Source organism: Maylandia zebra, linkage group LG19 (genome assembly GCF_041146795.1).
Source record: "Maylandia zebra isolate NMK-2024a linkage group LG19, Mzebra_GT3a, whole genome shotgun sequence".
NCBI classification, from domain to species: Eukaryota; Metazoa; Chordata; class Actinopteri; order Cichliformes; family Cichlidae; genus Maylandia; species Maylandia zebra.
This window is the reverse complement of record NC_135185.1, coordinates 8755196-8778446: the sequence shown is the minus strand read 5'-3', so window position 1 is coordinate 8778446 and position 23251 is coordinate 8755196. Positions and strand designations below refer to the sequence as shown.

At 46.4% G+C, this 23251-nt stretch overlaps 2 protein-coding genes across 3 annotated transcripts; one reads left to right on the top strand and one right to left on the bottom strand.

The window, feature by feature from the left end:
* Positions 1-435: 435 nt before the first annotated feature.
* tecpr2 (tectonin beta-propeller repeat containing 2) lies at positions 436-18318 on the top strand. Of its 2 annotated transcripts, XM_012924326.5 has the most exons (27): positions 436-592; positions 1514-1622; positions 1701-1841; positions 2340-2468; positions 2565-2696; positions 2772-2929; positions 3439-3592; positions 3691-3843; positions 8165-8297; positions 8426-8652; positions 8756-8975; positions 9121-9367; positions 9445-9640; positions 9914-10141; positions 10220-10287; positions 10356-10471; positions 10577-10750; positions 11467-11647; positions 13046-13187; positions 13302-13527; positions 13596-13685; positions 13760-13857; positions 13934-14069; positions 16261-16409; positions 17054-17195; positions 17275-17424; positions 17508-18318. In XM_012924326.5, exons 2-27 carry the CDS (start codon positions 1542-1544, stop codon positions 17657-17659), a joined length of 4023 nt encoding a protein of 1340 aa, XP_012779780.2. In that variant the 5' UTR covers positions 436-592; positions 1514-1541; the 3' UTR covers positions 17660-18318. The 2 variants fall into 2 exon arrangements, 1 of the variants encoding a protein (XP_012779780.2); XR_013094461.1 differs by lacking the exon at positions 17508-18318 and having other exon boundaries at positions 16261-16426; positions 17275-17414.
* A 3134-nt stretch (positions 18319-21452) lies between these two features.
* ankrd9 (ankyrin repeat domain 9) lies at positions 21453-22744 on the bottom strand. The gene has a single exon (XM_004569868.5). The coding sequence runs from the start codon at positions 22567-22569 to the stop codon at positions 21742-21744; it is 828 nt and encodes a 275-aa protein (XP_004569925.2). The 5' UTR covers positions 22570-22744; the 3' UTR covers positions 21453-21741.
* Between the last annotated feature and the right edge of the window lie 507 nt (positions 22745-23251).

Below are 23251 nucleotides of genomic sequence, written 5' to 3'. Positions count from 1 at the left end.
AAAGATACCGTAAGCGTTTTAAAATAAAGACATTTTGACGAAAAGCTGTTTGTGAGCAAACAGCACATTATGATTGATTAGAGAGTTTTGTATACCGGATATTTCACTAATTTCATCTTTATATTGATTTACTTTTATAAATGTATCTCCAGAAAACACATACACAAAATCAAGTTAAATTAATCCAGTCATTCATTTTTCACCAGTTTTACTCGTCTGTTCCAGTTAAAAATATTTGTTAATCTGATCCAGTTTCCTTGTTTTCCAGTCAGCTGTCGTCGAGTTTCCGTTTCCGGTCATTAAATTCTGAATGTTTATGTTTATTTATTAATTATAAGGCGGGAGATGGAGTTTTATCGGTGAAGTTTTAGTTTTACCCAGAATAAACAAACACCTAAAATAAAAATAAAAACCGGAAGCTGAGGGGAGCCGCAGCTTCTTGATGCTTGTGACCAGCAGGTGGCGCAGTTTGCGGATGGCCTCGGTGGAAGCAGTCACGCAGGGCGATGTCACCTGTCCGATCCCCAACATCCAGCTGCACCAAAAACACCTGGATCAACATCTGCGCGGCCTCGTTCGCGGGCAGCTTTCGGTGAGATGTCACGATCTCCTTCACGCGCCGGTGTTAGCCAGCGTGCTAACAGCGTTCGACACTGATGCTAGCCCGGACACTTATGTGTAAACAACGCGGTGACTGTTTGTTTATTTAATTATTTCTTTGTTTGTTCACTTCGTTTTGGGGATATTTATTCTCAGTTGTCACCTTCCACAGAAGCTTACCGAGCTAACATCAGCCTTTTGCAGCGTCAAACCAAACTCCGTTCAGTAAACGGCCATTTTTAAGATCCGCTGAGTTTGGAACACAAGAACAGAAGCTTAAGGGAAACCAAGACTTTCCATAACATCCAGCAAACGGTTCTGCTTTATTTGGCACAAGTCTGCTCCACCGAACAGGCTTTAAATCCGGTTAAATTTCAACGTTTGTTCAGGCTGGTCGCTTTCAAACTGCAGATTCACCTTTATTGTTATTTTAATGAAGAGTAGAATGACGTCGCTGGCTCCTTTATATTGCGTCTGCGCGGCGTGTAGCTGCCAGATGTCGAACCGCAAATATGTTTTTGGCGTAAAGGCTCATTGATAATTGATCGGGAATAGGGACTTTCATGGCGTCCACGCCGAACTCCACTTAACAAACGGAGATTTTACTGTGAATCCGCCTCAGCGAAAATTAGATCAGTGTTCAGCAGCACCGTTTGAGCTTGGCTAGCGTTTTTTTTTTTAATTCGGTGTCTGTTTGATCCACTGAGCTGCCGTACTATCGGTGCTTCAGGGCGCCGCCCTCGCAGACTGGTGAAGGGTTAAAGATTAAAACCCTGACGGTAGTGGCGTTCCCAGAACAGCCAGAAGGTTCTAAACAGATATTCACTGAACTCTTTGGTCCAGGCTCCTGCAGGTGATGAGCAGGTTTTTCACCTGTCCTCAGGTGTATTTCTGTGTTGTTGTTTTTTGCTAGGATCAGCTGAGTTCACCTCGGTAGTAACATGGCTGCTCAGCTGGCCCCGCAGTCTGTCCTGAGGGAGTTCTGCCCACTCTACTACCTGCTGAATGCCATCCCAGCCAAGGTATGTACCTGTCGAGGTGTGGATGATGATGATGATGGTGTCAGAGATGAAGCTGAGGGGTCCCCTGTTTCCCTGCAGGTGCAGCGGGGCTTCAGGTCAGTCCTGGTTTACCTGACAGCTTTGGACAGTAGCAGTGACTTCCTGGCTGTGGGCAGCAGCATTGGTATGCTCTACCTGTACTGCCGCCGGCTCACACACCTGAACAAATACAGCTTAGAGGTGAGAGGTCTTTTCCTACAATACTTAGATACTAAGTGTTGGGGAGGTTTATGTGGACTTCTGTCAGACAGGCAATGGCACACAGGTGATGTCAGATAGCTGGCAGGTTAAATAAAGACAGAAATTATATTTGGATTCTTTAAACGGGTACTTTTGCATCTGCATGATGCGCTCAGACTTTCATTAACTCGTTTACACTGATGCAGGTGTGCTCAGACAGGTGACAATCATATCCTGCAGTCATGTGACCAGTGATGCATTCAGGTTCAGGTGTTACAGGTTACATTTGGTTCAACCTCAGACTCTCCTGGAGCCACCTGTGAGAGCTTGAAAAGGTTTGAACAGGAGTGAGACGCACCGAGACAGATCACATGATAAAAACATGTTGCAGTGCATGGTGAGATGTTTGTTCACCACAGACAGGACAGGTAACAAGTTCACACCTGGAAGACCGAGAGACAGGTGACTGCTTTTGACCTGTGTGTGTGTGTGTAACAGGGGAAGTATGATGCAATCACAGCTGTGAAGCTGCTCAGCTGCTTTGATGACCTGGTTGCTGTAGGAACCTCTTCAGGACGGGTTGCAGTCTTTCAGCTGGTATCTCCGCTTCCTGGTCGCAACAAACAGGTAAGAAGATTGATTGACAATGAACGCTGTTGTTACCCCCTCTGCCTCTGTGCACCCGTGTCACACACACACACACAGCTGTCTGTCTCTGTGCAGCTGCGGCGTTTCGATGTTGTCGGCCTCCATAAAGGCACTGTCACAGCGTTGGCGTGGAGCACAAACGGGATGAAGCTTTTCTCCGGTGACGATAAAGGACGAGTTGTGTTCACCTCTCTGGACCTGGACCAGGTAAATACCCACACTGCCTCCGTCCTTTCCATTGTAACACACCCGCCCTTACGCCGTGTGTGTGCGTCCGTGCAGGGGGTGTGTAAGCCTGTGTTGCTGCTGGAGGAGTCCTCAGGTGTGGTTCAGATGGAGTATAGTCACCAGGTGCTGCTGGTATCAACGCAGCAGAGATCCCTGCTATACTGCACACAGAAACAGGAAGTGCTACAGCTGGGCACCAAGCCCCGCAAGAGGTAACCCCAGACCCCACCTATCCCCATCCCCTTACCCCATCCTCATCTCACCTCCTGTTGCAGATGTGTGTCGTATTTTGAAATAAATTTTTACCCGTTGCCATAGCGACCAGAGAGCATTAAGTGGCAGAGAGGAGGGTGTCAGTGTTGTTGCCGCATTTCAGGAGGATGCTGCTAATAAAATTACACAATTACACAGTGAATTTGCGTTTATTATTATATTTACAAAATGCCACAGTTTTTGTCTTGGTCGTGTCCTTTTATTTTCTTATATTTGTCTGCCACACCTTAAAGGCCGGTCCGTGAAAATATTGTCTGACATTAAACCGGTCTGTGGCCCAAAAAAGTTTGGGGACCGCTGTTGTAAGGTAAAGACCCTAAAATTTTACCGGTTACTGATTTAGTGGTACTCGTCTATATTATCTATACCTGTGCTCACTGGTGATACTCGTACACAGAAGCATCACTTGTACCTGTACTGATACTGTGGAATTTGTGTGCTGTTACAGCAGTGGACGGTTCGGAGCCTGTTTCCTACCTGCTCTCTGTAAACAGAGTGACCTTCAGGTGTTTGCTGCTCGACCTGGACTCAGACTGTGGAGGTCTGACATCAGAGGACAGGTGGAGGACACCCGGCTGCTCAAGCCCCTCTTTAACTCACAGGTACACTGGGAACACCAACACATACCTATACATATACACTGAAATTGATACACCTGTGTTAGTAACAGACCTGTTTTCTGTACACCTGCCTGACTCAGATACCTCAGTTTGAGTTGTTTCCTCGTCCTGACCCGATCGGAGGGTACCGTCCAGCAGACCGCCAGCTCGGGCTGCTTAGTTGTTTCCTGAAAGAGGGCTGGATCCTCAGTTGGAATGAGTACAGCATCTATGTCCTGGACTGTCTGAACCAGGTACTTCTGATTGAATGATGTGATCTTTAGGATAATGTGGGGTATGATTATTCATGACATTAAGGCTTTTAAATTAAATTTTGGACCAAACAGGGAGCAAGTAAAAGAGAAGCCAGTATGGGAAAAAATATGGGGGATAGGGTTTTTGAGGCAGTGTTAATTTTCACAATAAATTTGGACTTAGTTTCAGTCTTAATTTAGGCATCTACATTTTTTTCGTTTTAGTCTGTTTTCAGCTGACTAAATATCATAAGGTTATCGTAGACTGGAGGTTAAGTAATCTGACCAAAATATAAAATGTAAAAGTGTGTTGTGTTTTTACCGGCGACGGTTGCTCCACACGGTTTACAAACAGTCTTCTTTTACTTCACGTCAAATGTGTACTCTGGAATTGTGGGCGTCACATGACCAATATAGCAGCTTAACAGACAAGTTCTGAAAACCGCGTGCTTCTTTTTTCAAAGCAGCTCCATCTCTTAATAAGGACACAATACTGGTATGTCAACACCTTCGGCACTAACACAGAGCCAAAGTTTTACTTGTCCACAAAGTAGCCCAAATACTAACATGGCTAGCACAAACAAAGGCACTGTGCAGTCAAACTTTAGAACAAAGTTCAATAATATCAATATCACTGTTGAAATTGCAAAGGCTTTGACTGCACTGGAAAGTGACAGAGATAAGATGTAATGACCATATGCAGCACTGGGGCTGTGCGATATGACCAAATCTCATATCCCCATATGAGACATATATCGCAAAGTGGTGCACTTTCTGTAAATTCAGTGAATTTCGGCATGAAACGATATATTTTTAGATATAAGTTGTAACAGCTGATAGGTTTGTAGCTTGAACCTATCCGCTGGAACGTTGAGGACAATATAATTACACAGCGAAGCAAGACACGAGTAGGCAAAGTTCTTCATGTTACTCATGCATGAGGGAGTCCTGCCTGGAGCCGAGTGTTGTTCCACCACCTCCGTCAGACTCTCAGCCAGGCTCCCCATAGCACTCCTTTTATTGTGGTTACATGAATATGCATAGGGTCATTAACATATGACATCTTACATAGGTATACATGTGAACAAAGAATACTGTGTGTGTGTGTGTGTGTGTGTGTGTGTGTGTGTGTGTGTGTGTGTGTGTGTGTGTGTGTGTGTGTGTGTGTGTGAGGTCAAGGTGTGACCCTGTGAAGACTCCCCAAACGCTGGTGCCAGGAGCGGGTCCATCTGAACAAAAGGCTCTTATACTTAAACAGATATACGTGTGTTTGCTATGCCATATATCAGCAAGAGAAGATACGACCTCTCCTAGGAGGTGTGTGATCTATGCCAGAACACTCTGTAGAGGGAGTGAACGCACTCCCCCGTCATGCTACTCAGAGCCGTTACAGACCTCCTAGGATGAGACATTCTTTCAATCTACAAATGATTATACACTTCTAAGCATATGTGGGTAAATATTTCTAAGCATAAATGACAATCAACAATACAAAACCTAACAACAGCCGCCATTTCCTTTGTAAGTATTTGTTACATGGCGTGCTGCAGGGAAAAGCCTGTTCTAACGTTTGAGTCTAAGGTTTATTTTGAGCACCTGACGACTCTTATTTGCTTCTCTTTCGTAAACTCTCTCCATACTCTGTGACGTAACTGAAGAAGCTTCTCGGATGAGAGGTGAAAAGTCTTCAAGCCACTTAAAGGAGTCCAGACGCTTTTCTTTCCAAGCTGCTTAGACTGCGATGACCTGGATGACTGAGAACCTTCAAACACATATTGCCGTACATTTTGTGAGGAACACCCTTCAACTGGTGCGGCAGTATGAAAAGGAATCATGGAAACTAGCGGATTATAGGAACCATCTCCGTTTCAACCTAAGATGCAGACAAAGTTGTTCCTAAGGGTTTACGCCTTGGATCCATGGTCAGGGGACATAGTTGATTTTTAGGGGGAGAATAAAATCAACTTCTAAGTGAAAGGATAAGACAGGTCCATTTCACTATAGATGACCTCCAGAACAAGATCAGCCAGACTCTGCAGGAACTGAAAACCCTCTCGTATTTTAGAAAAGGTTTACAAGTTTGTGGACAAGGCTCAGCAGGCCCAACTCTCTAAAAGAAAAGAGAGACAACGCAGGAAATTCCACACCTTGCTTTCTAAAACATACACTCCTCAGTCAGAACCTACACAACACAGAGAAGAACACACACCTGAGGACAGTCAGGAAAAATGGGTGAAGAACTTTTCAGACTGTAATCTCACTGAACCTGAAAAGAAAGTATTAGCCAAAGGACTCAATTTTGCCATTTCTCCACAACAGCTGCCCATAGTGGACCTCATCACAGCCACAGAAACTGCCATACGGATTAACAAATTATCACAGACAGAAGCAGAGCAAATCAGGATGAAAGTCCAGTGTCAAAGTCCCTCCGTCCAACAATACAACCTCACAATACAAGAAAAGAAGGCCGTCAGTTCCCTGAGCAAAGACCACAACATCACTATATTACCAGCTGATAAGGGAAGGTGCACCGTGGTCCTAAACCCTACGGATTACCACACAAAGATCACTACTCTCCTCAGTGACAACAACACCTACGAAGCCTTAAAGCGAGACCCCACAAGCAGCTACAAAAAGAAAGTTATAGCTTGCCTTCAGGACTTTGAAAAGGACAAAATCACTGACCGCCTTACATATCACCGCCTTTACCCAGGGGATGCCATACCCTGCATCTATGGACTTCCTAAAATCCACAAGGAAGCTGTCCCACTCAGACCCATGAGCAGCATAAACTCAGCCACTTACAACATTGCTAAACACCTTGCTACCATCCTTGCTCCTCTCGTGGGGAACACCCCACACCACATCAAGAACTCCACCGACTTCACCGACAAGGTCCAGAAACTTACCCTGGATCCAGATGAAACCATGGTGTCCTTTGATGTAGTCTCTCTCTTCACTTGCATACCCACCACGGAGGCTGTGGAGACTGTCAGAAAACAACTACAAGAAGACAGCTCCTTGGAGGACAGGACCAACTTCACACCCGATCAGATCTGCACACTGTTAGACCTCTGCCTCACCACTACATATTTCAAGTACAACGAAGGCTTCTACAGACAAAAACATGGCTGTGCCATGGGCTCCCCCGTGTCACCTATTGTAGCCAACCTTTACATGGAGGAAGTGGAAAGAAAGGCTCTTGGCTCTTTCAAAGGAAGAGTACCCAGCCACTGGTACAGATATGTGGACGACACCTGGGTCAAAATCAAGACACAAGAAGTGGAATCCTTCACTGCGCACATTAACGCTGTGGATAAAAACATCAAGTTCACCAGGGAAGACACAAAGGACAACTGTTTGCCTTTCCTGGACTGCGCTGTGCACATTGAAGAGAACGGCAAACTCAACATCGAAGTTTACCGGAAGCCCACACACACGGACCAGTACCTCCTCTTTGACTCCCATCACCCTCTGGAACACAAACTTGGAGTAATCAGGACCCTACACCACCGGGCAGAACATGTTAAAAAGAAGGAACACACACATGTAAAAGAAGCACTCAAAACGTGCGGCTATCCTAAATGGGCGTTCTTAAAGTCAGCAAAGAGGCACAGAAAAGAAGACCAGACACCAGCGAGGGAGGATAAGAAAGACAAACATAAAAATATTGCAGCCGGTGTATCGGGAAAACTCAGGAGCATCTTCCCAGCAACACACTCGGAGACAAACTGGTTCATCACGAAGACAAAACGCTAAAACACAAACTTAACAATGTGGTGTATGCTGTACAGTGCAGCGAGGAATGCTCAGACCTCTACATTGGAGAGACCAAACAGCCACTTCACAAGCGCATGGCACAACATAGAAGAGCCACCTCCACAGGACAAGACTCAGCAGTCCATCTGCATCTAAAGGTCAAAGGTCACTCTTTCGAGGATGCCAATGTTCACATTTTGGACAGAGAGGACAGATGGTTTGAAAGAGGAGTGAAAGAAGCCATCTATGTCCACTGTGAGCGACCATCTTTGAACAGAGGTAGAGGATCATCAGGGGGTCCTTTTGTCCCTCTGTGGGGGGAAACTCCCACTAGGTTTAAATCTGGGACTCTCCACCATTTGATTCTAGAAGAAGCTTCTCAGATGAGAGGTGAAATGCCTTCAAGCAACTTAAAGAAGTCCAGACGCTTTTCTTTGCAAGCTCCTTAACATTTCCCATATTTCTGAACTGCTTTGTGTTTTGGATTAATTTTGCATAAATCTGAATCTTCTGAGCGTTCTGTGAATGTTGTTTAAATTTCTAACTGATCTGTGTTCTTAAGGTGATCATTGGAGCTTTGGAGAGCAGCGGAGACATCGTGTCTGTCTCCTGCTGTGACAACGAGATCTTCGTCCTGAAAGGAGATCGTGACATCATCCGCCTGTCCAATAGCCCCGAGGGTCTTGCCTCCAACTGTGAGCAACTCCAGCACTACCAGTATAATATCACAGGAGCATAATACTGCCACTACTACTAATAAAAGCCCATTGCCAGTATAATCTCACCAATTCTCTTTTTCACATACCCTCATTCTGTCTGTCAGTGTTGGACCTCTCTGTCTGTCTGTCCTCACCCTTGACCACACCCACCATCCTCCGATCAGTCGGATCAGTGGAAATTGCTCAGCCAATCAGAACCATGGCCATCATTACAGAGGGAGGGGGAAGAGAGGATGGCGAAGGAGGGGAGGGTGGACAGGAGAAAGCAGAGGAAGAAGAGGAGGGAGGAGTGGAGGAAGTGGAGGAGGCAGAGGAGGAGCAGCAACTGGGGGTATGGCTGCTGCTGTGGTTTACCTGGATTCCTGGGACAGCCTGCAGTAACCATACCTGTCCTTTCTGTTAGGGTAACCAGGTGTGTTTGGTTGTGATTCCAGGTGACTGAGCTTGGCCAGCTGTCCGGTTTGTTCGCAAGTAGCTCTCGAAGCCGCAGCAGTTCCGTCACTTCATGGGACAGTCTCCATGGAAACGCTCCAGCGAGTGGTTCTTGCGAGCTGACATCCAGACGTTACAGCACCCCCCTGGGTCAGGAGCAGATGCAACAGGAGCTGGTGGTAAAGCCCATCAGAGTGAAGAAGAAAAAGAGGCGACGACAAGGCAAGTGTGACTCCTCCCACTCTGTAAAGCGTTTTACCACTTTATGACCAATGTGACTCTGTGACGAGTACACAGAGCAACAGTTTAAACAGGAGATCAGACAGACAGGTGAGTGTGTGATTCTGACCTGTCTCTCTCTCCTCAGACAGCGGTGGTGCGACCCGCCTCTCTGAGAGCAGCTGTTCAGACTCCATGTTTGTAGTTCAGGACGGGAGTGTCAGTGACGGAGGAAGTGGAACTCCTCTGAGCGACCGGGCCTCCCTCGTTGGAGTGGATTTTCAGAACGAGAACTCTCCAGAACACCACCCAAATCAGGGCCCCTGGGAGACGAGAGTCTCAGAGAGAGGCATGAAGGAAGAAGAGGAGGTGGAGGCTTCTTCCCACCAGACTGGGTGAATATCTGAAGATGGTGTTGTTCTGTCTGATCTGCACCACCTGCTGACCGGATTTTCTCTTCCTCCTGTTTCAGCTCCCTGCTCCTCCCAGGCCTGGAGAACCACCCGAACCCTGGTGCTGAGGTCGTACCCCCAACACCTGATGTGGATCTGCTGCTGGAGTGCACCTTCTCCTACATGCAGAACACTGAGGAAGCAGAGGAGTTGCCAGATCGTCAGCCGGTGGAGGCTGACGAGTTTCTTAGCCCTCTGATTGGGCCGGAGGAGGAGGTGTGTCTAAGCTGAAGGTTCTGACAAACATTCATGAACATGTGACTTGTGTGTAAATACAGCTGCTGTTACAGCTGAGGCCCACCTACATTTCCAGGGATCACACCTGCTCAGTCATCCCCTGTGTTTTGGCAAGATGTATCAGTAAGAGTTTCTATTAGTAATGGTATCAGTATCAATAAAGTCTTAACAGGTCAGGGTTTGAGCCTGAAACTCGTCTGTGGATCTGCGTGTTTAGCACAGGTGAAGTTAATTTTCCCCCTGTGCATTTAGGACGATGTCCTGGCGGCCTCTGCTGGTATGGCAGACCAAATGTTCCACTCTACCGTGTCCAATTTGGACAGGAAGCCCAGTTTGTCCAGCGATGAAGACGATGACATTTACAGCCACATGCTCCCCCCTGCTGGTAATGCTGTGGACACCCTCACCTGCCTGACCAATCCAACGGAGAATTCGCAAGACCAGGATGGCCAGGAGAGAGACCGGCTCAAACCCGACCAGGTTAGACAGAAACCTGACTAGGTGAGACTTACACCTGTGCAGAGAATCCTTCATGTCTCCTACAAATGTGTCTTTTAGTTGGCGGAAAGCTGGATGGGGTACTCAGGACCAGGATGTGGGATACTGAGCCTGCAGGTGACGGACAGGTAGGCTCTCTTGATCCCTCAGGTGATGAGTAGGTGAGTGCAGATGTGTGACAGGTGTTCCTTTTCAGGTATGTGTGGTGTCTGGACTTTAAAGGTGGGCTGTTCTGCAGCCCTCTGCCTGAAACTGGACTCACTTGGCAGCGCTTTGAGGATAACGTCCACCAGATGGCATTATCGCCTTCAGGTAAGCGATAATGTCTTTACTTGCTGATGTCATTGTTGTTTTATAGTGAATATACTGTTTCCTGTGTAGGTGAATTATTTCCATATGACCGGTCTAACCCTGCAGGTAACCTGTTGTGGAAGGTGGAGCAGAAGAGCCTGACGGCGTTCGCGTGTGCTAAGTTTTCGGCGAAAGGAAAACGTCACTGGTACAAAGCTGTGGAGCAGGCGGCATTCATCGCTTTGAGTGATGACTCTGCCTGGATCGTCAGGACCAATGGGGATCTCTTCCTGCAGACAGGTAACTATGCACCTGTACAAATGGCTCTGCCTGAATGTCACAGTAAACTCTTTGTTTTTACAGAACTACAGCTGAAGCATTTCCTGTCTAACGTGTGAGCTTCCTGTCAGCTGATCCTTCAGAGGTCTGTGTTGGTGGATTAGTCTTCATGATGTCGCTGCAAACTTTTTTTTTTTTTTTTAAAACAAAGCAGTTGAGACACAAATATTATTCCACTTGCAACGTCATCAGTCACCTGAGTGCCTGAGCAGGTGTTCTCACCTCCTCTGATTGCAGGAAGTTCTAAACTCACTGAGAGGAAAAACGTGATTCTCTCTTTCTTCTTTTTTTTTTTTCCAACATCCATAACTTTATGTAAACACATACGGCTATAAAGTGTGTGACCAGCAGAGTGCGCCTTGCCATAGAGGTTTCACCTGCCTCCAGCTCTGCTGTCAGGAGAGACTAAGATTAAACAAAATCAAACCCAGATCAATAAAACAGGTTCTGAGGAGAGCTCTGCTCACTGTGACTGCTGAACATCAGTAAGGTCAGAGCTCCTCCTCTCCACCACACATGATCGATCTGCTCGACCCCATGACCATCGGTCATAAAACCGAACCAACGAAAAGCCACAGATCAGGCTGCTCTTAACCAAAAAGCCCGAGAGCTTAAACCAGGCTGACCCTTTACGTCAGATAAGCTCTGTAATGAAACTCTTACACTGTGTGTCTCAGGTCTGAGCGTGGAGCGGCCCTGCGCTCGCTCCATCAAGGTGGAGACCCCCTGCGTGTTCAGCCAGGTGTGTGTGCGGGCAGGTGTGGTGTGGGCCCTGAGCGAGCACCAAGCTTTATTCTACCGAGAAGGCCTGAACAGCTACTGCAGTGAGGGTGAGGGCTGGAAATACGACACCATCAGGTACTGTTGCCGTAATACTATCATAGGTCTGCAGTACTACTGTAATACTACTCTATTACTGCAGCAAGGGTAGAAAGTATAACATAATCATGCATAGAGATGGGAATTCTGGTTGCATTATCAATTTCATCGACTGTCATTGGCTCCAATTTGACACTCATCACCATCTCAAGCAGCATATCAAAAACATGACATTAATGCATATTAATGTCATGCTGTCAAATGTTTGTCGGAGGTGTTTCCGCTCTTTGTTGTGATCAGCGTTGGGGTCATTACTCAAAGTCATTTTTCAAAGTAATGCAGTATGTTACTTAATTACTTCCAAGAGGAAATCATTCTTTACACTATTCGTTACATTACTTTGGCATTTCTCTGTAAAACAACCTGAAACACATTGTTAAACAGTAATTATGAGACAATATAAACTTCCAGCTACAGCCCCACACACCAACACAAATATCTGTCCTAATGAGGACACACACGTTTCTCTTAGTATTTGGGTATGAACACAAAGCTGACAGCACAAAGACACGTGAAAATGATTCATGTAGGCTCTTTACCTGACAATATAAAGTGAGTTGAGGCAACTGTTGTTTGGAGTTTTATGAATATACAAATTGGAAAAAAACGAGGCTGCAGCCTGACCGTTTGTTACCTGATGAAGTTCAGCAACAGCTGGCTTCACCGCAGCTCACAGTGCGTGGCTGGGGTCAGCTGTTACTCAGGCTTAGCCAAGAACCCAAAGTGACGCTAACTTAGTGTTAGCATGCTGTCTATGCAGTTGTGTTAGCAGCATTACACAGGTGCTTCAGTCTTGGATACAGATTTCCATTTTACCATTGCCATCTCATCCTTTTGTGCAATAAAAACAAGAGTTATGTCCATATCCGCGGGGGACACTCCCCACTATTTTCCTCCTCCGAGAACTCAAACCAGCTGATTGTAGTACACGAGCTGATACCCTGATCAACAGGCAAGCTGACTAACGATTACAAGGAATTGAACTACTTAATCTTGTACTACTACTACTACTACTACTGTAATACTATTATACTACTACTATACTTCAGTAATACTATGACATTTGCATCAGGTGACAGCAGTCAACTTGAGGCACTTTACACAGTCCACACTAAAATATTAGAGAAGAAACAGAGCAACAATCAATGCCTATGAGCAGCACTCGGTGACAGCGGAGAGGAAGAACTCCCATTTAACAGGAAGAGACCTCTGACAGAGCTGTTGGATGTGAGAAGGATTTTGAATCTATTTTTGGACCCGGTGAAGAGAAGCTGGTGTGGGAGAAACACTGTCTTTCTGGAAGCGGTGTGAACTAGCAACACAGGTACACACCATCAGGTACACTCCTCACCACCTGTGTATGTGTGTGTGTCACAGTGAGGCTCAGGGTCTGGAGCTGATGTGCGTTGCCCTGGGAGACGGTGGGACGGCATGGGCTCTGGATGCCAGCGGCAGCCTGTGGTTTCGGACTGGCGTGTGTTCGTCCAGACCGCAGGGCGAGGATGATCACTGGTGGCAGGTGAGCCTTAGCGTCTGTACGACAGACTGTATGTTAACGATGACAGCCAAAGAGGTTTCCATCATTAGGGTCTCTGTTGGAGGCATTCTGGTTCAGCCCGTGTCTCTCCTTCAGATCAGCATCTCGGACTACGTGGTCTTCGATCAGGGCAGTCTGTTCCAGACCCTGCTGCAGGCCACGCAGAGTGTTGCCACGGTAACCAGAGCACCCATGGAGCGCGTTGTGGCCTTCCTGTCACAGTACTCCCAGTGCCAGCCAAGCCTGGTCAGCGCCAATGCCAGCGGAGTCTGGGTGGCCTCGGGCCAGAACCAGCTTCACCTAGCACGTGGCAGCCTCGTGGGTTAGTAAAGTCCAATAGAGTCCAGTAAGCTCTAGCTGGCTCTAGGCTGATTTGTCTTTTCGTCTCAGGAACTTTCTGGCAGAACGTAGTTCCCAGAGGAACCGTCTCTGCCACCAGGTGGACCTTCATCACATCTTCAGCGGTGCCTCACAGAGAAGGTAACACAGCTGGACACACCCATACCTGAGCCCTGTACCAAGCATAACCCTACCCCGTGTCACCTGATTTTCAGGTACCTTCCTGTGGCTGGCTCAGAGCAGGAAGGACTTGTTCTGCGTTTGGGATCAGGATGGAGAGCTCCGCCCCTCATCAGTCCTTTTACCACCTGAGGTAAACACACCTGCCACTTGTCTGTGTCTTAAGGGTTACCTGTGTCTTCATCTCATGGCATGCTGTGTGCGCTCAGGTGGAGCTGACTCACCTGTCCGCCTGCCGGGACGCTCTGTGGGGGCTGGACACGCACGGCCGGGTCAGCATTCGGACTCTGTCCCCGTCCTGCCCTGTCGGACTGCATTGGACCCCCCTGGACCTGAGCCAACTCGGTGCGTACCTGAACTCACTCTGATACTTCTGTGTGCGAGTGGGCGAGCCCATCAGATCAAAGCTCAAAACTCATTGGCTGATGAGTTGTGACTGCCAAGCTGTAATTTAAAACAAACAAAATGTGTCAGTGGGGGTGTCCAAATTCAGGGGCTGCATCCTCCTGAGGCCGCATTTGTAGACCGATTACGTCACAGCGACGCGACGAAGGCTGTCTCAACTCGTAGACTCCTCCGAATCCGGCCGACAAGTGCGTCCTCCTTTTCCCCAGATTTGAAAGATGGGTCGGGCGTGTCCTTCGTTGCCCACCATATCCCAGAATTCATAGCGTGGCCCAGCCAGTTCCAGTTTTCAACAATGGCAGGCGTTGTAATATTACTCTTATTACTCTTATTGGGTCACAAAATAAACTTTTAAGATATTTTCACAATGTAGCTGTGTAAACTTCAAATATCTGCTCGGTTTATCAAGACATCACGTATTTGCAAAAGTGCTCCGACGTTTTCGGCAACGTCTGTTACCCACCAGCTCGACAGCTAGCCAGGGCGATAACAGCAAACTCCCCGCACATCGTTTTCAAACCCCCGCGCACTTTCACTACTCAGGTTAAACATGAGTCACTTAGATAACTTAAAAATGTTATTGTTTGGCTTTTTTCAGTGTTTTATTCGTTCCTGAGTAAATCGGTTTGGCTGAGATTATAGTTCTAGTTTTCACACAGCTGAATAAACATCAAACAGAAAACTGATTAATCAGAAGTGTGAGACGGTCGAGTTTACTCCAGTGTCCTGTTATATTTTAGACAGCAAGGAGCAGACGGCCGAGTTTATTAAATTCCACCGAGACAGCGGTGACGCTAATCTGAAACCTACACCGTCCAATTTCACAGCCGTTTACTTCCGGCCTACCCGACCTTCTGAGGACCTGGCCCACGTAGAATGTGAAGGACGGGTCCGCAAGAGATGCAGCCTCTATTATATAACAAACCTAAAAACAGGAAGCAGCGACACACTTCCTGTTCCTTTTATTCACGTTTTTGTTTCATGATTTTTGCATTTCTTCTCAACAAGGAAACTTTATTTGTGACAAATGAGTGAACATTAACGTGATTCTAAAAACTGCTGTGAAAGAGATCAGCAAGAAACACGCACACACACACACACACACACACACACACACACACACACACACACACACACACACACACACACACACACACAGCAGCTGTGTTTCTGTGTCACACTGACAGTTGGAACTTGTGTAACAGGGCGGCACTTCATAGGTCAGTGTGTGTGTCTGTGAGTGTGCGTCACACTGTGACCTGTCTCAGATGTCCGGTCTGTTTTTAGCCCACTGACCTTCTCACTATCTCAGGTCACATGACTGGCGTCCTCTCTGGAGTCAGCGGTCTCTTGTAACATTTCAGTTTCACGCAGAGAAAAACACAGCGACTTCAGACGGGTGTTGGTTGCTAAAACAACAGTTACTGTTTGTTTTGAAGCTGGGAGAAAGTCTTTTAGCTCCTCCCACCAGCTCACACAGATCCAATGAGAATCTTATTTACAAAGAACACATGATGTCACACACTTTGTGTTGTCACATGTTCTTTCTTTATTAAAAAATGATAAACTCGTGTGTGTGTGTGTGTGTGTGAGTGTGTGTGTGTGTGTGTGTGTGTGTGTGATCACAAATGAGTGATTTAACTGAACTATCAGTTTGTCAAGCCTTCCCGTGTCTGGTCAGGTTTCCAGTGGTTAGCACTGCTGCCTCACAGCAAGGTCCCGAGTTCAATTCCACCACCCGGCTTTCTGTGTGCAGTTTGCATGTTCTCCCTGTGTTTGTGTGGGTTCTTTCCGGGTACCCCGGCTTCCTCCCACAGTCCAAGAACACGCAGTTAGTGGGGCTAGGTTAAGTGGTAACACTAAATTGCCTATGGGTGTAAGTGTGAATGGTTATCTGTCAACAGACAACAGCCTGGCGACCTGTCCACGGTGCCCCCCCGACCCCAAGAAAGGATCAAAATGTTCTACTGTTACTTTGAAAAATAAAAAGGGTTTTCAGGTCGTGTTTAATCTGTGCTCCTTGGTCAGGCTCAGACCAAACTGCTCTGTTTTTCATATGAGTCCAGGAGAAGGTTTCAATGTTTCCCTTTGTCACGATGAGCTCAGGTAAGACGTTACCTGTGTGTTACAGGAAGTGTGCGTCTGGTGAGCGTGAGCTGTGGCAGTCAGAACGTCTGGGCCGTGGACAGCCGAGGAGTCGTTTACTTCAGAGTCGGGACGCAGCCGCTCAATCCCAGCATGATGCTACCGGCCTGGATCCAGATCGAACCACCTGTACAGGTAACATCGACCCACAGGTAAACCCGCCTAACTTCAGCAGGGTCATTTTCAGGTGCTTTGAATACTAAGTGCTTGTATCAATATGAGCCGAGTCGTATAAAGTGTGTAGAGTAGAAAAGCTCTTCATAAGAAGTCTGTGCAGGTTCTCAGTCGCCCAGGTCATCGTAGTCTATGGAGCTCAGAAAGACAAATGTCTGTATTTCATTCATTTGACCTCAGTTAGTCACATGATAGGGTGGGGCTAGGTCTCACAGTGGTTCACCAGAAACCATGGCTGATTGTGACCCACACCTGTTTTGACAGCTTGGCTCGTGTGATTAGGTAGAGGATCAATAGTTGGTCCATGACCCTTTTGGGGGGGGACACTCCCATAGGGCTTAGCATCTGGACTGCACCAGTTGCTCTCAGTAGTCAAGAAGCTTCTCGGATGAAACGTCTTCAAGAAACTTGAAGAAATCCAGACACTTTTCTTTCAAAGCTCCTTCGACTCTATGTAAGAAGTCCATTTACCATTCGTTTAAACCTCTCTCACGCCTCGTTCTCTCCACCTGTAATTTTCCCTTTATTAACTTCCTGTTTCCTGAAGGTAAAGCCTCAGAAGCAGTGACACTTGTCCAGGTGACTGTGATGTCTTGTCTTTGCAGCCGATCGGAGTGCAGCTGATGAGCATTCAGACGAGTCCTAATGACAGGCTCCTCTGGGCGCTCGACAACAGAGGAAGCGTTTTCGTCAGGACCGGGCTCAGCGACGAGATGCCCGTTGGGACAGAGTGGGAGCTGGTTCCAGGTACTCACCTGTGTGACGTCATCACCCGCCTACACCTGTCTGTCTGTGAGTGTGTCTCACTGTGTGTGTGTGTGTGTAGGTCTGGCTGTGAGTCAGCTAGTCCTCAGCTGTCGGACTGCGTGGGTTCGTTGCGTAAACGGAGATCTGGCTCGCCGCTACGGCGTCTCTGAACGCAACCCAGCCGGAGATTACTGGAAGAAGATCCCTGGGAATGCCAGCTGGTTCACCGGTAAGACTGGTTTATTCTGTTTTATACTGGTGCACCGATACTTGACACAGCTGTGTCTCAGGTGTGTTTCTCCCTCCCTGCAGTCACTCCAGAGGATGAGTTGTGGGCAGTGACTCAACTTGGCGGATTGTCCCATCGGCTGACGAAACTCCTCCCACAGACGACCCTCAGACCCCCCCCCTCAAGCCCCGCTCTTGGAGGGGATGATGTTGATGACGAATGGGAGCTCATCTAACCTGTGACATCACAGCGTCGCCTGACAGTGCTGTGACACATCAGTGACAGCACTTCCTCTTCCTTAGGGACAGACAGGATGTGACATCACATCTGGGCTTCCTGTGATGGCTGCCACTCAGGTAGGCCAGGTCGTTGCTGGGAAATGAAGTGAATGTTTTATTTAGGTTTTAACAGGAAGCACTTTAATTGCAGAAGGGAGGGGCGGGGTGCCCCCTGAGATCAGTCCTGATTGGATCTATTCTACTTGGTTCTTTTTTTAACTTATTCTAACGGGGTCATTGTAAATAGAGATGTTAAAGGGATGTGTCACTGACTTGAAGCGGCTCCATTTTCTTCCTCTAAGGCTCATTAAAAGTCGTAGTTACCATGGTATAGACAGAAGCTCCGCCCACTAACACAGCAGCATGAAAACATGTAAAAATCCTCCGGAGACTGAATCAAAAACAGAAATCGGGACTCTAATGGACAGCAGTGTAGTTCTGGTGTTGGCCCAGGTGTCTAGTGGACCTTTAAGCACCGCCTGATTGTCTCTGACAGTGTTGCCATGGGATCTTAAGCAGCTGTGATGTCATCCTGTGTAGACTGATTGGACAGAGTCAGTGTAAACTCACCTGTTGTGTTTCATCCATTAACTTAATAAACACATTTAAACACTGATGCAGCGTCAGCTTATTCAATGGTTATTGATTGGATTGACAGAATTTCAAGGAAAAATGAATAGATGTTTTCTGCCTTCATGTTTCAGCTATGATCAACAAACCAGCAAACTCTCCAACAAACAGTCTAAGCCAGGGGTCGGCAACCCTGGGCATGTGTGCCACAGCTGGCACGCTAAGGGTTAGCTGATGGCACGACACGCAGTGAATTAATCTGAGAAGGTGCATTAAAAAATAAATAGCTGGGCCGGTGGTACACATTGCAGATTAACTCGCGTAGACATATTAGTTTTGCCGCTTCTTACTGATGGTATCTTACTTAACCCCAACTACCAGATTCAACTTGTAATTGGCTAAAAGTAACTTAGCCTACTGGTGAGAGGGACGTTGCTAGCTGGCAGTTTTTTCAAGCGATGTTGAAATTTCCATATCCCAACACTTCAAAAGCTTCAGGAGCTGTCCTCTCAGCATCAGCACCGCAAGAAATACATGGATACATCCGTAGACTCGAGACAGAATTCACAATGTGTTTTTGGGACTTTTCAGGTGTATGGACCAATGTTTTCTTTTCTGATCAAACCAGCTGGATTTGTCTCACATTAACTGGTTGGACACAGAGGACATCGAAATGCAGCTGATTGAACTGAAAAGCTCGACTCTGTGGGGGTAAAAGTTTGCAGAACTACAAACGCAGCAGGAATCCACAGCTGTGCGTGTTCATGGAGCTTGCATGTTCACCTGCTGGACATCACTACCTGACAAGTTTAACTGTCTTCAGAACATTGCAGAGGCCTTATTGACAGTATTTGGCTCTACATATCTGTGTGAGCAGATTTTCCCTCACATGAGTCCTCAGGTAGCCGTCTGAATGCTGGACACTGGGAGACCTGTGTCTCTGAGTGGGAGACCAGAGATCACATTAACATGTGTGTCTCTGTATTAACAAACATGCCATATTGGCTTAGTTTATTTTTCTTATCAGTGTTGTGAGGAGACCATAAATAGCATTTGTATTTTCTGTTGTACAGTTATGGAGTTCTTGTTATGGATAAAAAGTCTTTTTTCTGTTTCAAAATAGCTGATAACTATTCGCTGATAGCTGCAAACATCTGTGAACAAATATAATTCTATAAAGTGGTTCTATATAGTGTGTAACTGTTAATATAGAGCGTTATTAAATTTATTGCTAATGCAATCATATGGCACACTGACATCTGAGGAAATTTTAGATGGCACTCATCATCAGACAGGTTGCCTACCCCTGGTCTATACTATAAAAATGAATGCGTCCACATACTTCTGGATCTGCCAACATGGTACATGGAACTGCACAACACGCCTCATTTAGACATTGCATGCATACCTATCAGGTGCAACTTGGGATTCAGTGTCTTGCTCAGGTATGCAGGTCGGAGCAGCCAGGGATCAAAGCGCCAACCTTCTGATGAGAAGTCAGCCATGACAAATGAGCGATAAATGTTTTATGAGTAATAAAAGATATGGCGTGTGTGTGTCAGGTGATGTGAAATAGAAGGAAGGTTTTAATTATTTGACAGTGTCACATGATGTCTGAGAGTCTCTGTGATTCGTCACAACCCTCCTCCATATTCTGGATCCACTGCTCCTTTACTCTTGATTGGTCAGTAGACTACAATCAGAAACTTCAAGTACTGAAGTCAGATGCTGCAGATGATCAATACTCATACGGAGTTAAAAGCAAAAAGATCTTCATCACACCTGAGCACAGTCGTTGATTGACTGACACTTCAATAAAACCTGAGGACACGAGAAAGTTATTTAAAAGGGAAAGAAGAATAAAAGGAGTGAGGTGCAGGTAAGTCCACAGGACTTCTGAGTTTTCTGAGGGGAAACCGGTCAACTATCTCACCTCAGGTTGTTTAGGATAAATGTTTGATCAGATTATATCTGATATTATCAGATTTTATATCCAACCCTAACTCATGTCATCAAATGTTTTATTCACTGAGGTCAAGAACAAAACAGCCTATTTGTTTGAAATAAGTCAATAAAAAGGGGGGAAGGAGGACAAGAGGGACAGAGCAGCTGGAGCTGAAGCGAGTCAGATCTGAGGTCAGAGTTCAAACAGATGCAGGTTAAAATTAGAGTTTTGCCACATCACTGCCACAGTGAATCTAACCTGAGAAGAAGATGACACACTGGGTCCTGCTGATCAGACGGAGGCCAATTCAAACTGGGCTTTTTCTCCAAAACAGAACTGGAAAAAATTCACACTAAATAAAAGATCCTTAACCATGATCAGATTTTACACAAGTATTTTATGAAATATTTCATTAGCAATTAATTCATTATTTCATCCACACCCAAGTGTCGTTTTAGCCTGCTGGATGGATGTAAGTAATCCTGATCTCATCAAAGTGGAAGGAGCGCTGTCGCAGGTCATTCTTCCCAACAGCAGTTAGCGTCTATAACTCCTCAGTCACGACGTCACTGGACATCCACGGTCAAACTTCATGCATATTGCACTTTTTATATGTATGGACGTGTGCAGGTATATGTGTATGTATATTTAGTGTGTGCGTGTGTGCACACTAAATATACATACACATATTAAATAAAGTAAAATACTTATCTAAAATACTTATCTATTACTTAGAATAGTTACATTTATGTCTTGCATATTTCCACAACCCTTTATCCATAATCACATACTGTGTATGCCACCATTGTATATAGTATATTATCTTAATTATTTTTTATTTGTTTGTATTTTATTTGTTTTTTGTATTTTTCTTCTGCCATCTGCACCTAAACTGAGGTAATGCACAAATTTCCCTGCCATGGCGGGAGATCTGCCTCCGCCTTACACTTATCTTATCTTATCCTAAAATAATTTGAACAACACAAATCAGTGTGATTCAGCTAAACACCCAGACTGGATTATCTGATCTTGTTCGATCATATAATCCTTTTTTGTCTGTCTCAACCAGATTTCAGGATTTCATCCTATTGGATTATGGAGGACCATTTTAAAACTTTGGGCTTTGCTGCACATAAAAAAATAACTTGATTATTTAGATTCACAAAGATACACCAGAGTCTGCACTATTGATCTAAAATTAATTAAACCATCATCAGGATCACAAACACAGCCAGGAAGGTTCGGCTTTTATCGCCATCACACTTTATTACAGTTTATTTACAATTTATTTACAGTTTATTCAGGTTTTATTAGGTGTGATGTTTCCTGTCATGTGTTCTCGAGATCCAGCAGTGTCCTGTCTAAGCAGCTAATGAAACTGATTGGCAGTTAAACCTTATCTCAGGGCAGCTCCACCATACTCTGGGACCTAAAGCCTGATGCTTTCAGTCTATTTACATCATGCCTTTACGTCAATGGCACACTGTCCAGTTACAAGAGGATTTCCATGCTAATATGATCTCACTACCAGCTGTGCAGCTGCAGGAAGTCGGGCAGCAAGCTGATTCGGTCTGCACCAAACTGCACCAAAGAACGCAATGCCTGCAGCAGCAGGGGAGGCGGCGCCACACCTTGGAGCCAGCTGAACACTTTGTTTCCCAACAGGCTTTGCCAGCGCTGCGGTTCGTCCTGCAGCCGCTGCAGCAATGGTGGTTTGGGCAGAAAGAGCAGCAGGTAGTCCAGACAGCGCTGCGCGTGGTGTCGTTTTGACACGTCACAAGAAACAAGTCTCTGCAGAGCGGCATCGAGGCCGTCGGGCCGTGCACCCTCGACCAGCAGCAGCAGCAAACAATCGGCGTGCGACAGTTCCACCGCTAGCTGCACAGCACTCTTTCCTGCATCTGCAACGTGCGAGCAGCCGCCGCAGCTGTCCAGGTAGTCCTGTCGCTTGGTTTGCTCACCACAGTTCTTCAGAGCTGCCATCATCATACCGAGGATCACCAAGCGGTCATAGCGAACCGCAATATTCAGGTGTGGTGCCCCACTGCCGCGACAGCAGCAGTAACTGCACCGTGGCGCTCTGAGCGCGCTCACAGAGTACCTGTTGAGCAGGTATTGTGCATAGTCCTGGTGGTCATGTATGAGAGCGTAAAGCAGCGCCTCTGATGGCAGGAAGGCTCGAGGGTGGCCGTCGTCCCAGCAGAAGACCTCCATGCAGCGCATGTCTTCCAGCAGCCAGACAGGAAGTCGCTCCCGCACAGAGCAATAGAAGGAGAACGCCGTCCGCTCACATTGCCGCTCAGATGGAGACGAAGACACGTAGTCAAGCTGAGAGGACAGCAGCCACGGCATCACTGCACACCTGATGAGGTCTGAGAAGGTCTGAGGATGAATGAGGAGGTTTGATGACAGGTGAGGTGCTATGAAGAGTCCTGAGGAGGACTGTGTCTACCTGAGGACCTTTGAGAGTCTGAATAAGCCGACGCTAAGAGCCAATCCAGCAGTCTCATTCAAACCTTCATTCTAAGCAACTCCTCACTTTTATACTCCTCCCCCACCCCCTTGTCAGCTGCCTGTGGGTGTTGATTTTCCACTGAGGGGTTGAGGTGGAGGAGGCGGGGGGGAGTTCCTTGCATAGTGAACATTGTGGCCTTCAAACTGCTGACGAAAGTAAACAGGAACAGAAATGTTGAACTGAGCAGACATCAATGGTTATTATCTGTGATAACACAGATAATTATTGATTGATTATTGATCAGAGGAATATGCTGATTAGATTTTCAAATTTAAAATGAAAACATTAAGTTTTAAATCAAACACTTTAAAATTCCTGATTTATCATACATGTGGTCTTTGTTTTCAGAGACCCTCTCCACACAGTCCCCGTTAATGTGTAAGGGCTGAGGGTCAGATTTGCTCCTGAAGTCAGCTATTATTTCTTTGGTTTTTGTCATGTTGAGGACCAGGTTGTTCCGGCTGCACCATGATCACAGATTTTCCACTTTGTCCCTGTATGCAGACTCATCTCCCCCGT